Source organism: Scomber scombrus, chromosome 9 (assembly GCF_963691925.1).
Source record: "Scomber scombrus chromosome 9, fScoSco1.1, whole genome shotgun sequence".
NCBI classification, from domain to species: domain Eukaryota; kingdom Metazoa; phylum Chordata; class Actinopteri; order Scombriformes; family Scombridae; genus Scomber; species Scomber scombrus.
Window position 1 is genome coordinate 18,185,343 of NC_084978.1, and position 13,501 is coordinate 18,198,843.

The window sequence follows — 13,501 nt, forward strand, 5'->3', positions numbered from 1 at the left end:
AAAGAAGGACAGAAAGAAAGAAAGAAAGAAAGAAAGAAAGAAAGAAAGAAAGAAAGAAAGAAAGAAAGAAAGAAAGAAAGAAAGAAAGAAAGAAAGAAAGAAAGAAAGAAAGAAAGAAAGAAAGAGATGAAGTAAGCAAAGGAGAAATTGAGAAAGACAGGATTAAAGAGTCTCGATGTGCTGCAGGGATTTTCAAAGTGTGTGTCATGGCTGTTTGGAGCTGTTTCATATTGCACTGTGTGTGTGTGTATGTGTGTGTGTGTGTGTGTGTGTGTGTGTGTGTGTGTGTGTGTGTGTGTGTGTGTGTGTGTGTATGTGTGTGTGTGTGTGTGAGAGAGAGAGAGAAAGAGAGAGAGAGAGAGAGAGAGAGAGAGCGAGAGAGAGAGAGTATTCTGCAGAGCCGAAATATTTTTGACTTACGCATCTTACAATAAGTCCTAATCTGTTTATTTGAGGATACATACCTGAGTGAAGGTGTGTGGGCGTGTGCATGTGTGCGTATGTAAATGCCTTCACTGTATGTGTATGTGGAGTTTCCCCCTTCTCTCTCTCCTTGAACATCTACCATAACAAGCAGAAGAGGAGGAGAGAGGAGGATGAAGAATGAGCGGGGAAATAGTAGGCGAAGAACAAAAAGCCAGATTGAGATGATTTACGACATCAGGGGGTTAGTTGCTGTTTGTTTTCTTGTCCTTGGCTTGTGACATGTATTAGGATTGAGACAACACTGCTGAGAAGCGGAGAATGTATGCTGTTGTGACTTACGCCTTTAATAGTGTCTTCGTTTAGGCCCAACATCACTGAACTATTGTTACCTTTATCCACTAATGGCACACACACTCCTGCAAACACACACACTGATTCCACATTTCATTCATATTCATTACTGGGCAGCAGTGGGGCTCTGCTTGCTTATTCCCACCAGCTCTCACTTATTTCCCCTCCACCGCTGACCTTCTGTGGACAGCTGTGGCATGTAGAAAAGGAAAGGAAAGGAGAGATGAGAAGAAGAATAAAGAAGAAGAAAAGAGAAGAGAAGAGACGAAACACGCAAGCCCTCAGTATCATTAATATTTTAATGCTGAACACACTCTAGCAATCACCTCCATTTATGTCAATGAAGTGAGTTTATATGTGCATGTTTGGGTTCCAGTCCTTCCTGTCATGATGTCCCAGTTAAGCTGCAGCTTATTTGCTGATGCTTAGACCCTTGTAGCCTTAATTAACATGCAAGGCCCCTCCGACAGCCCACAGGAACGGAGCCCAAACACCTAGACCCACTCGATAGATGCCACAGTGATTGATGGCCTTTCCTCCCTGCTTTTGCTCCGATTTGAGCCCGGCCATCCTCTCCCTTTCCCTGCAAGTCATCGCTCCTCCATGTCAGCTCCTTCCATCTAGCCACAATCCATCACACCCACTTCTCCACACACATACATGCACTTCTTGTCAGGATATATCCACCCAGCCCCCCAGAAACTCTCATTCTCTAAAGGGTCATTATGGCACGAGCAGTGTCCACCTCACTCTCTTGCCCAGTCATATGTCAGACACACACACACAGAATTACAAGCACGAGCACCCAGGTTTGCAAAAGCCCCAAAAAGCTAAAACATCTCTTCCTCCTTTCTCATTTCTTCTTTCTCTTAGTCTTCATGCTACCTCTCTCTCTCTTACATTAGCATTGTTTGGCACACCTGCTGTAATCCTGTCTTCCTGACGGATTAGTCCTCCTGTTCCTCCTATAGATCCCTTCGCTTGCCCCACCAGCCAATAAATCTCCCCCCGATAAAACCCTCACTGTTCCCGGCCGTGTCGGGCAGCGATGTGAGGCGATGCTGATGTTCGCTGATCATACAGGGCTGAACACAGCAGGATGCCGGCACAGTCAGTGTCTGCCTGTGGCTGGTCTATCTATTCAGACAGCAGAAGTGGCTGCAGACCGTTTTAACTGAATACATTTGAATACTCAACATGTTTGGATGCACTCTAAGTAGGTTTTTGCATGTTTTGTTCCCACTGAGGGAGCTGTGGATCTGTCCAGCAGAACCGATGTGTAAGCTGGTAAATTTATCTTCCCTTAGTTATTGCAGGATCAATATCACACTTTCTTCAAATTATTTATTTTTGACAGAGTGCATTTAAAGGTACACATTTATCACATGTCATGATTATGAATCAACATATTTCTGCAGCTCAGGGTCACAATACATTCACTCACAAATCAGTTATTTACAGATAGATGCTGATAAAAATGTTGAATAGTGAATGAATTTGAGGTCATAATACTTGACACCAGTTGACTAACAATCACAGTTCCTATGCCCTTTGATGGTAACCTACTGTATATTTAACTGATGTTACTATGAAAATGTAACATTTAATTGAACAAGTCAAGTAAAACCAAACTCCAGTGTTATTTCTCAGTTCATCATTTAATAATTTGATGTAGACTACCAGAAAATGGACAAAAATATAAATCATCACAAAATCCCAGAGCCAAAGATGACTTCTTAAAATGTCAGTTCTTTCCATAGTAAACCCAAAGATATTCTGTTTACTATCACATAAGACATGAACAGTAGAAAATAACTGACAAGCTTGAACTTAAGTTTCGCATTTTTGCTTGAAAAATGACTTGAAGTATTCATTAATTATCAACACTGTTTCAGTTCTAAATGTCTGTATTACTTTAGACATTGTCAGGAAAAAGTAAAGGTCTGTTATTGTCATATCTGGTCTTCAATATGTATTTTGCCATTTAAAGATTCAATTCACCCAAATTACCTAATACATACCTCTGGTGGTTTCTTACCATACAGACAGTTTTGGTTTACTGCCTCCAAACAAAGGTGAATTGAATGTCAATGCTCACAGCACTGAACAATTGAATGTATAGAAACAGTGTCCCTCTAGAAAACACACTGTCAACACTTTCAGAGGGAATGCTTCTTTGTAACAAAGAAGTTATAGTGAAAACTATTCACAGCCTTAAACATAGAGGTGGAAATTTCAAAATCTGGACAAATAAAACCTAAACTACTGTATCTGCATGCTACTGCATGCAGAGGTAGAGGTAATACAGAAAAAGGGCGGCAATGTTTAATTTCTTGCTAACCCTAACCCCCCCCCCATCAGAACAGCTGCCAATTCAGTCAGCTTATTGACATTTCAGCTGTAGTTTGGAAGATATACTTTAACTGTTATTTCGGTGCACCAACCCTTTAAATAATCACGAGGCTGGGAGGGAAAACTGCACGTTACTATATAGTGCGTGCATGAAACGTGATTTATGGCACATGCAGCTAATTAGGTTACATGCATACAGTATGATCCAAACTGCACTGTGAGTAGAAGCTTTCACACACTAACTCGACACCAAATCACTGTGCTCTCCCACACACTCTCTTTGTCTGTCTCTTTCTTACACATACACTCACACACGCACACTTTCTTACACACACACACACAAATTAGTAAGATACATGAATGAAGGCGTCTTACTGAGGTGATATCTCACTGAAGCTTTGTCTCAGGCAAGAATATTGACGAAAACACACACAGGAACACACACATTCAGGCATGCAGAGACAGATCCCACACACACACACACACAAACACACACACACACACACAACACACACACACACACACACACACACACACACACACACACACACACACACACACACACACACTCCAGAGCAGTGTGATGTATAAATGATCAAGAGGAGAGAGAACAGCAGGACATCGTCTCTCTGCACATGCACATGCACACACACACACAATCACTCTTTCCATTTCACCCACCCACCTATCTCTGCTCTTAAATATGTAATGAAATACGATGAGGAGTGTTGACACGCGGGTACAGTGTGTGCCTCCTCAGCTTGTTGCCCCCCCCAACCCCCTTCCTCACAGTATACGCCTGGAATCAGGTCACCAAGCCGGGTCTTGTACACGATTCCCCCCTTTTAGCAAAACACAATTTTCACCATCAGCTTTGTAAATTTGTGCATTTTCTTAGAAATGATGCAGAGGCACCGAGGACAAATCAAACTGAGGCGTAGCTGCTGCTGTAAACAACATCAACTGTCTGCTCAAATCACACAGGCAGCGCTTCGTACACTGTTTAATACACTGTAGACAACAGTTTTATTTTTATTTCGACTTGATTTTGTCCTAGTTCTCTGCTGCCTCAGGCAATATTGGTGATTGTGTGTTTCTGTCTGTCTGCCTGTGAATGTGTAGCCTATGTGTATGTGTAGGGATGTATCATGTGGTACCAGGGATGCAGGGAGGGCCTCCTCCTCCTCCTCTTTTGCTGAGCCCTCTGGCCCTAGGTGCTCATTTTGCTGCTCATCTTGGTGCTGTAAACAACTTTACTGTGTAGAGAGGTAATTACGCACAGACATTCGACATTAGGCCTAATGGCTGTGGGCCATGACTAATTCACCAGGTCGCAAAGGGGTTTGCCGTGTTCAGTTGTCACACATGCTTTCAAATTAGATCCAAAATCCTGCTCCATCGACTTTTAAATGTGTTTTTTGTCCTTAATTTAAAGGGGATAGTTCAACCTTTTGGGAAATTAGCTTATTCAGTTTTTTTCTGAGAGTTAAAGGAAGCAATGGTGGGTCTATTTTTGAACTTCGGACAAAGCCAGGCTGCTTATTGACCTGTGCTTCCAGTCTCTATTGCTAAACTAAGATGATCTCTCCCCATCTTCTGAGCCGTACCTAATACACAAGAGTGATATTGATCTTTTCATCCAATACTCAGCAAGAGGTATAGAACTCATTTACACCTGACATTAACTCTATCCATAACTGTAACTAAATCTCATCTGGGTGAGGAAAAATACATGTTAATGCAAGGTCAAAAAATCCACCAAGCAAGTTGAAAGCCCAACCAACCCTGCCTCTTCCTGCTATCTCAAGCAAACCCAGCAAAAACTACAAATAGTAACAGCAGCTAATAAGTACTACCTAACTAAAAATGAAGGACACCTATCTGTGGCTCTGCTTTCTGTCACCTGGGACACACCATTTTTGTTGACCTTACTAATTTGCATATCTGATAACAATGTGAGCAGAAGGAGACAACATGAACACTTAATTAATACCAGGTGTACGAGCAGTAGGATGTCATTATCCAGATAATGTATCCAGATCACAGGAGCAAATGGGCCATATATGTTGACTGATAAGTAACAAGAAATTGCATTGTGTATATATAATATATCCCAAAATCACAATTTTGCCTCGAGAGGCTTTATATCTGTGCAAAATGCAACACCCTCTTTTTTTCAACCCCCAATTCTGATAGAGAAGAACTTGACAAAATAGGAAAAAAACAGGAAAAACCTCAGGAAGAGCAACACAAAAGGGTCACAGGTGCCAGATGTTGTATACAAAGGTGACAGAAGTAAAATGACAGAATTGTGAAACGGAATGACAATATTGTATTCAGTACAGTATATACAGTAATTATAGTACAAGTACAAACATTCAACTGTGCAATGTCCCTCTCTGTACATCTTTGGAAGAACTCTTAAATAATACAATGAATCAAAAATTGTTTGTTTACACAGTATAATGTGTAAACTGGTGTTGATAGGGCTCTAATTTAAATATTGGTGGTAGTCTAGTATACCAATAATTTAATATAATATAGTATGAGATAATGGACAGAAACATTGCATCAATAGTGCACCAGTTTCTGCCAGCAGCTCTACACAGTCCTGTTAATGGGTCTGTAAAGTGTGTACTTGGCATCTCTTCTTTTGGGTTTCATCATCAGGTTTAACTTCAATCATCAGCAACATCTGCTGTTTTTTTGCAAACACAATTATTATCACTCTCAGGTCCAATTTTTAAAAACTGTTTCTTCACAGCAGTTTAGACTAATGAAAACTGATAATTATTCAGCAGAACACACACAGATTATGAAGGCTCATCAACAGAATTTATATGACTGAATGTATTTGTAGGCCTGACAGCAGAAATGTTTTTGCGTTTTCTGTGCTTACAAAGGGAGGATGAGTATTATTGTAGCTGTCATTGTGACACTGTATACAAACTAACTGTTCTGATAATATTATTCCAGTTAAAGTACTTGCAGAGTGTGCTGCTTTGTTGAGGATCATTTCACACAGCATCAGGTTTTAAAGTAAGCTAATGAAACAAAGAGTCTCACACAACAGCTTTTGGAAAGAGAATAATTGAACAGTCGCTAAATGTAAATATACCTGCCATTGGTTTTGTTATTCTCTTTACTGTGTGATGAAAGGGCTTTCCTCTCAAACACCACCCAGCTGTTGTTTCACTCGGTGCTGCTCTCACCTGTCACATCCCAGTGTTGAGTCTCACTGTGAAACTGGATCACGTCCACTTTGGACCGAAGCCAAAGCCACAACACTGTCAACGATTATTGAGTTACCAGTTCAGTGGCAATCAATAAGTATAAGATATTTCCTCACATACACACACACTGTACACACACCTTGTCTACTTTCTGCTGACAGCAGATTCACAAGAACTTCCTCCTCAGACATTTCTAATCAGCGTTTGGCTGCGCAATTAGCATATGTAAGTGCATTAGCATAGCCTGCTGGTGCCACTCAGACACTCTGTAAAGCTGTTTGATAATTGAAGTCTCTATGAAGTGTGTGTCATGCCATGGTGCTGTGTGTGTGTGTGTGTGTGTGTGTGTGTGTGTGTGTGTGTGTGTGTGTGTGTGTGTGTGTGTGTGTGTGTGTGTGTGTGTGTGTGTGTGTGTGTGTGTGTGTGTGTGTGCCTGTGTGAGAGAGAGAGAGAGAAAGAGAGAGAGACAGACAGACAGATGGTTTGGAGAGGACATGAGTCTCTGCTGAGTGATACTAGAAGCTGCAGAGCAGAAGCAAGTCAGACTAGGGACTAGTTACATTTGTGCTGTTTTCACTGCCTCTTATAAAGATCTTTTACGGCAGCAGTTGAGGGACACTTTAGTTTTATTATGTCGTTTTATCACCTGAAGATGCATAGCGAAATAGCCCTCCTGAATAATAGAGTATCATCAGTGAATAGTGTGTCATTTAAATCATTGAGCATTGCTTTTTCTTATTTAATGCTGATGAAAAAAAAAAAAGAAAATGGAAAAATACACAAAAACACAATGAATCTATCAACACTTTTAACATCATAACTATTATGGATGATGTGCTTTCATTTCTGGGCCTATTTCATTTTACAGTATATGGTTGTAAATTCCATATTTTTACGGAAAATAGGCCAAAAACAAAAGGCCAGTCTAGGGACGGGCATTGCAAACTAAATGCTGTGGTATTTGGCATTAGTTCATGCTATATTGTCCCTATACCAATAAATAAACTCTAAAAGCTGGCATAATGTGATTTAAGGGTGTAATGAAAATTGACCATCTCTATCTGTTTACGTCACAAAAATATCTGTGCTTGTATGTGTATTCACATTTTTACCTGAAGTAGTTGCTTCTTTTTCTTGTTTTAAACCATTTTAACCATACCAAATAATAAAACATAATTGAGTTAAGTTTCAAGCTACACTTTAACAATAAACTTTTTATACATTGGTTGTTTTTAAGTAAACGTTTTAAATGGATGAAGAATTTTAGTCATTAAACATCTGGATGTTAAGTTATCGGAGAAACAAGCTGAGCAAATGTTAGCAGCAGCTCAGCCTGTAGCCCATCCAGACATTCTGTGTCCACCAAACAGCCTCAGAGAAACACTGATTTGGAACATGAAACTGCTTTATTCAGGGTTTTTTATTGAGTGTAATCAACAGGTCTGTTTGTTTTAGCGAGGAAGAGTCCACTGCAGATAGACTCCAGGTAAAAAACACCTTAATAATGAACTCTGAAGTAACCTGAACAAAGAGAAGCTGGTTATTTAACAATGAAGACAACAACTCTCATGATCCCACACTACTTCGCAACATCATCAAACTCCATCTCTTGTTATTGACCCTAGCGGCAGAAATTACATATTGTGTGTTGAAGTGTAAAAAATAAATAAAAGCTGTATAATCAAAAATGGTCCGGGTGGAAATGAGATGAAGGAAATAGAACAAAGGGCTTTAACAGAGGAAAAATACAAGTCATTACATGAGTTTCCTTGAAGAACAAGAGGTTGTGCATTTAACAGGAGGAGGTTTATATTTTCAGCTCCTTGTCATAGCTCATTATATTGGAAGTGAACATTAGGCACCATATCTCAAACAAGTGTGAAACATCTGTGTGGTTGCATTTCATCAGCAACATCCATTTGTCATGTTTCATGCAGAAATCCATAATAAAGGAGGCAAAGACGCCAATATGACAACTAAGCAAAGCATCAGTGGTCTAGATACAACATATCATCGCTTTGCATTTACTGATTTTCTTATCACATTTCATCTTTTTGCATTTGTCATCAGCAGTGTACTACATTTTTACGACCTCATCTCTTTTAATTTGAAAAATGCATCACTAAAATTAACATGAGAATTTTAAATATAAAGTGAGAATGCATCTTAACACTGAATATCACAAACTGCAACCATGTATGTGTATGCGACGGGTGGAGTTTTCCTTCAAGTGTACAAATGTTACTACCACACACAGTGCAGTTAGTATTACCTACAGTGGGTGAGTGATGTCAGAAGGGCAGACGTTGACGGTTATGTGTGACTTTCACCGTACATCTGCAGCCGTGACCCCATTTAATCTCAGGTTGTACGAGTCCTCTCCAACCACGTCTGCCTCACAGCCATCAGGATCAAAGAGGGATTGGTAGTAGTGAGTCAGTCATCCTTTATTCAGCCCTGGAAATATGTGGAGCACACAGAGAGGAAAAAAAACATGAGTAGTGGGAGTTTTGCTTTAACTCATCTCGCTGCTTTGGTGCTTTCATATACCTTTCATCTTTTCCTCTTCACCACTTTCCTCCTCCATCCAACCTCCCTCCACCCCTCTACACACACCACTGGGTCTCACACCTTGTTCCTATTCTTCCATTACACACTCCCACCTTTTCATTTTGGATTTTGTTTTGGCCTTCATGGCTTCCGTTTCTTGACACTATCAATCTATCCTCTCTTCTCATCTACTCTACTGTCAAACACTCTTCTTACCTCTGTGAGCTCTATCTGTCACTCGTATGTCTGTACAATGTGTCATCCGCCTGCATTAATTCTAGTCAGGATAACTGCTCCTTAAAGCCAACAACTCTCTCTTCCTTTTCCTCTCTGCCGATTAGATTAAAGAAAAAAATCAAAGGAAGCTGCATTCAAGATCCTTGTCTACACTGAATTGCCAAATCAGTATAAAAGTTGCTAAGTCTGTTCTTCTTTTTCCTAATTTTGTGTAGGAATGGCAATGAAGTCATGATCTTGAAATTATTTTTGGAAATGTGTGGTTTGGTGATGAGAATTGAATTCTACAATTACACAAATGTTATACATGCAAGGTTATTTAAAACTGATTAAAAACCTTCAAAACAAAATCAGTAGGAAAGAAACTAACTTGGTTACATTGAGATCATAATTTAGGGGGGAAATTGCAGAACATATGATAACGGAGCATATTATAGTTAAAGCTGTTTATTAAAATACAATGAAAACTACAGCTTGGTTGTCTAATGACCTCAGCATTTCTAATATCTTGGCTTCAGACACACCTCTGTTCTGTCCCCTCCTGCTCCCCATGATCTCCTATGCTGTGTTGTAATGCAGCCAAACTCACCATAGTTGTTCTCATTTACATAAACGTTTTGTTTATATATGAGTTACATTTTAAATGTACGATCACAGTTAAAGTTAGAGCACCAGAGAGTCGTCTTCCTAACTTTACTGCCTGAACAGACTTAAGTCATAGTATTCCCAAAGATTAATTTTCTCAGTTTCTGAAAAGTAACATTTTCAGGTGTAAAAGTGCATGTTAATCTCAGTCATGTGCTGTCAAAGTGAAATAAGGTCAGTGTGATGATAACAGTAGTGTAGGTTTTAGGGGGGACTGGAGTCTGTTTTGGGTTTCTTTTATCAGTAATAAAGCATTTGAAACACTTTTTAATGTGGCACAGAGAGAAGAAAGGGGCACAGTGTAGACGTTAATGGAGGGAAGCTTTTGAGCCTATTCAGAATTTTGACACTAAAATCCAATTCCACCAAAGTGACTGACAGTGAATAAAGCATGGAGTCTGAATTAGAAATGGAGCAGAAGGAAGTAGAATGAGAAGCAAGTGGACTCAGACCCAAATTTAAAAAATCATGAATGAAATTCAAACACAGTGAGACACAGAGAGAAAGAGTTGCATTTTAATACAGAATGGACAGATGTGCATATTTACTTGTGGCGAGTGAGGCCTTTAGGCATTGTTTACATGTGTTGATATTAGCAGTCTCTCTCTCTGTGTGTGTGTGTGTGTGTGTGTGTGTGTGTGTGTGTGTGTGTGTGTGTGTGTGTGTGTGTGTGTGTGTGTGTGTGTGTGTGTGTGTGTCAGAGAGAGAGCGAGAGAGGGATAGGGAGAGAGAGAAAAAGAGAGAGAGAGAGAGAGAGAAGCGACCACAGGCTGCTTGGAGAGTAACATGAAGCAGCTCTGATACTCTGAAGATCCCTGTTTGAAATAATCTGCCAGCTGGTATCACACACACACATGCACGTGTCACACACACACACACACACACACACACACACACACACACACACACACACACACACACACACACACACACGGACTGCTTCTTACTAAGTGGATCATCAAAGAATCAAAGGCAGTCAATGTTTGAATTAACCCTCTGTTCTTTATTCAACCAGCAGCTTCTTTGTAGCACTCCTGATGACAAGTGTCACAGACCGTATGGAAGAAAGAGCGACTGTGATGAGTTACACTGCTGATATGAATCATTCTGTGTTACATCTTTTCTCCTTCTTCTCCTTCTTCTTCTTCTTCTTCTTCTTCTTCTTCTTTGGGCTTCTCCTGTTGTAGGAAGAAAAAGCGAGTGAGTGGAGAGGTGAGAGATGGAGATAGAGAAAGGAAGATTAAAGAGGATGAAAGAGAGATTGGGAGGGCAAATGGGGAGAAGGGGGGAGTGTGAATAGCAGCTGCAGTACTATAACAACAAGATGTGTGTCTGTGTGTGTGCGTGCGTGTGTGTGTGGAAGTATGTTGGCATGTCTAACAGGAAAGGTGTGCTGTGTCATAACGTAGCACAACGATAAGCCACTGAAATGAAAAGTACACAGAACTGAGCTGCAGTGCACATATGTAACACACACACACACACACACCTCACAGGAAGAAAGTGATTGAGTCTGAGTCTGAGTGCAGTGGCTGTTTCTGACTTATTATAATAACATTTCTCTCTTCTTTTCTTCCCTCTGCTTTCCCCACTTTCTCTCATTTTCTTTTCCCTTTTTATCTACATTTTTTACTGCCTCTTAATTAAACCCTCCTTTCTTCTTTCACTCTTTTTTTAAATACCTGCCCACTTCCCTTTCCCCTCCCTCCTCCTTCTGCTTCCCGGGGACCAGAGAAAGGTAACTGCTCTTCATGGTGTGCTCAAGTGTGATCGTGCCTCTCCATTGTTTTCAGTAATCGTTGTGTCCAGACATCCAACACCCCGTGCAATCACATCTGTCGCTATAGGCATCAAATCAGTGGTTTTGGTACGCCCAGAGTCACTGTTGCTCTTTACAGGAGTGCAGCAACAACTGAAGGTCTAAACCACTGGTGTTAAATCATCAGTGAGCCAGACTGGCCACAGGCTATTTCATATTAAGAGTTGCATGCTGTTTTATAGCATTTTGATCCCCCAGAGAGGCTACAGAAGTCATAAAAGAACCATTTGTAGTATGTGAGGCAAGGCCACTCATGCTGCTTTGGTGACACACTGCTCAAATGTCCCTGAAAGAATTGCAATGGACCCATATACACACACTCCACACACACACACACACACACATGCATACACCGTCCCGTCACACTTTCTTTCCTGGCCAAAGGCGGGGAACATTATTGACCCAAAGTGTTTGAGCACACAATTAAGCAGAGGAGACAGGCCGGGTAATGGACTCATAAACACAAAGAGCCGGCTGTGATAAATGCCGGCTGTGTATGCCGTAATTCTGTTGGTGTCTGAGGTTATTTGGGAGTGTGCATTGCATATGAGTGCATGTGTTGTGTGTGTGTGTGTGTGTGTGTGTGTGTGTGTGTGTGTGTGTGTGTGTGTGTGTGTGTGTGTGTGTGTGTGTGTGTGTGACGCCGCCATCCAGTTGGCTTCTCTGCATGTCCCCACTCCCCCTTTCACTCTGCGTTCTATTTACTCAATCATTTCAGTCTTGGCTGCAAACACATCATCCTACCTTTTGTTGTGCCGCTCGTCTCACCTGTTAATGAGGACGAGAAGCATCTACGTGTAATCTTGCGTGTGTGTGTGTGTGTGTCTGCATAGTATCTCAGCTGTGTTTCATCTTCCACCCACTCTCTGCACAAAGTTTACTTCACCGTGGAGCTTTCCTCTCTCAATCTCACCCTCCTCCTCCTCATTTTTCTTTGGCATGTGGCACCTCTGTGGAGCTTACAGCGCTCGGTTTTCTCGGGGCACTGGGACACACATCTGCATCTGTGTATGCATATGTGCCAGTGTGTCATTGTAGCCAGAATTAGCCGCAACCAATTTCAGTTAAAAAACGCCTAGGTACAGATAAACATTCACCTGTTCTTTAGCAAGAGCATCCAAAAAAGCAAATGAAAGGGGCTTTAAGTAATCTGTTCGTCATATAAAACTTGATTGGTGAACAAGGATTTGCAGCAACACAGCGAAGCTTATAGCCGCCTGTAAATGACACAAATAATGAGGCGACATTTTCACAATAGATGAGTGAGCTAATTAGGGTAGAGCACCATGATGCCGTGATGCAAAATGGTGTAATAATAATGTGTTGTCATTTGGATTTTTTGTTTTTACTTGCAAGAAATATTGTGCAACATGATGTTTTGATGGCTTCTTATTCTGAAGTCAAACAGCTGAAAACGCAAACATGTGCACCGAGGAGAATGGCAAGTTTCTGCTGCAGAACAAAAAAACTGGTCCAAGGACAAGACCTTGTTTTTCTGCAATGTGTCACTTTCTAACAACACATATAGTATGGGTTGGGGAAAACAGAATAAGTCTATATAAAGGGAATGGGAATAGACAGGTAATTTCAAATGGAAACTAAACCAGATATTTCCTGACAATGGAGATAATGGCAAAATCAGGCCCGTCACAAAATAAGAAAAAACTGCTGTAGAAATGTATAGCACAGATAGGCAGTTATACCCACATACTGGCCCTGAGCTAAGTGGCTTCTAGGAGAGGGAGTTTGAAGTGTTTCATCTCAATATCCAGCAACGTCCAAAGGTGGCTCTCCAAGGAGTAATACCAGGGGGCTTTCAGACGACACCTATTATCTATTCGCCACGAAACCAGTTAGTGGCAGCCGTTAAGTGTATTAGCATTAGGTG

General features: G+C 40.8%; 1 protein-coding gene across 1 annotated transcript in view; it reads left to right on the plus strand.

The window, feature by feature from the left end:
* Positions 1–13,501, plus strand: part of LOC133985840 (amyloid beta precursor protein binding family B member 2) — a 36,074-nt gene that overhangs the window by 14,994 nt on the left and 7,579 nt on the right. The window contains exon 9 of the mRNA XM_062425564.1: positions 11,527–11,532. Coding sequence (XP_062281548.1) covers positions 11,527–11,532 — 6 coding nt within the window. The remainder of the gene's footprint in view (positions 1–11,526; positions 11,533–13,501) is intronic.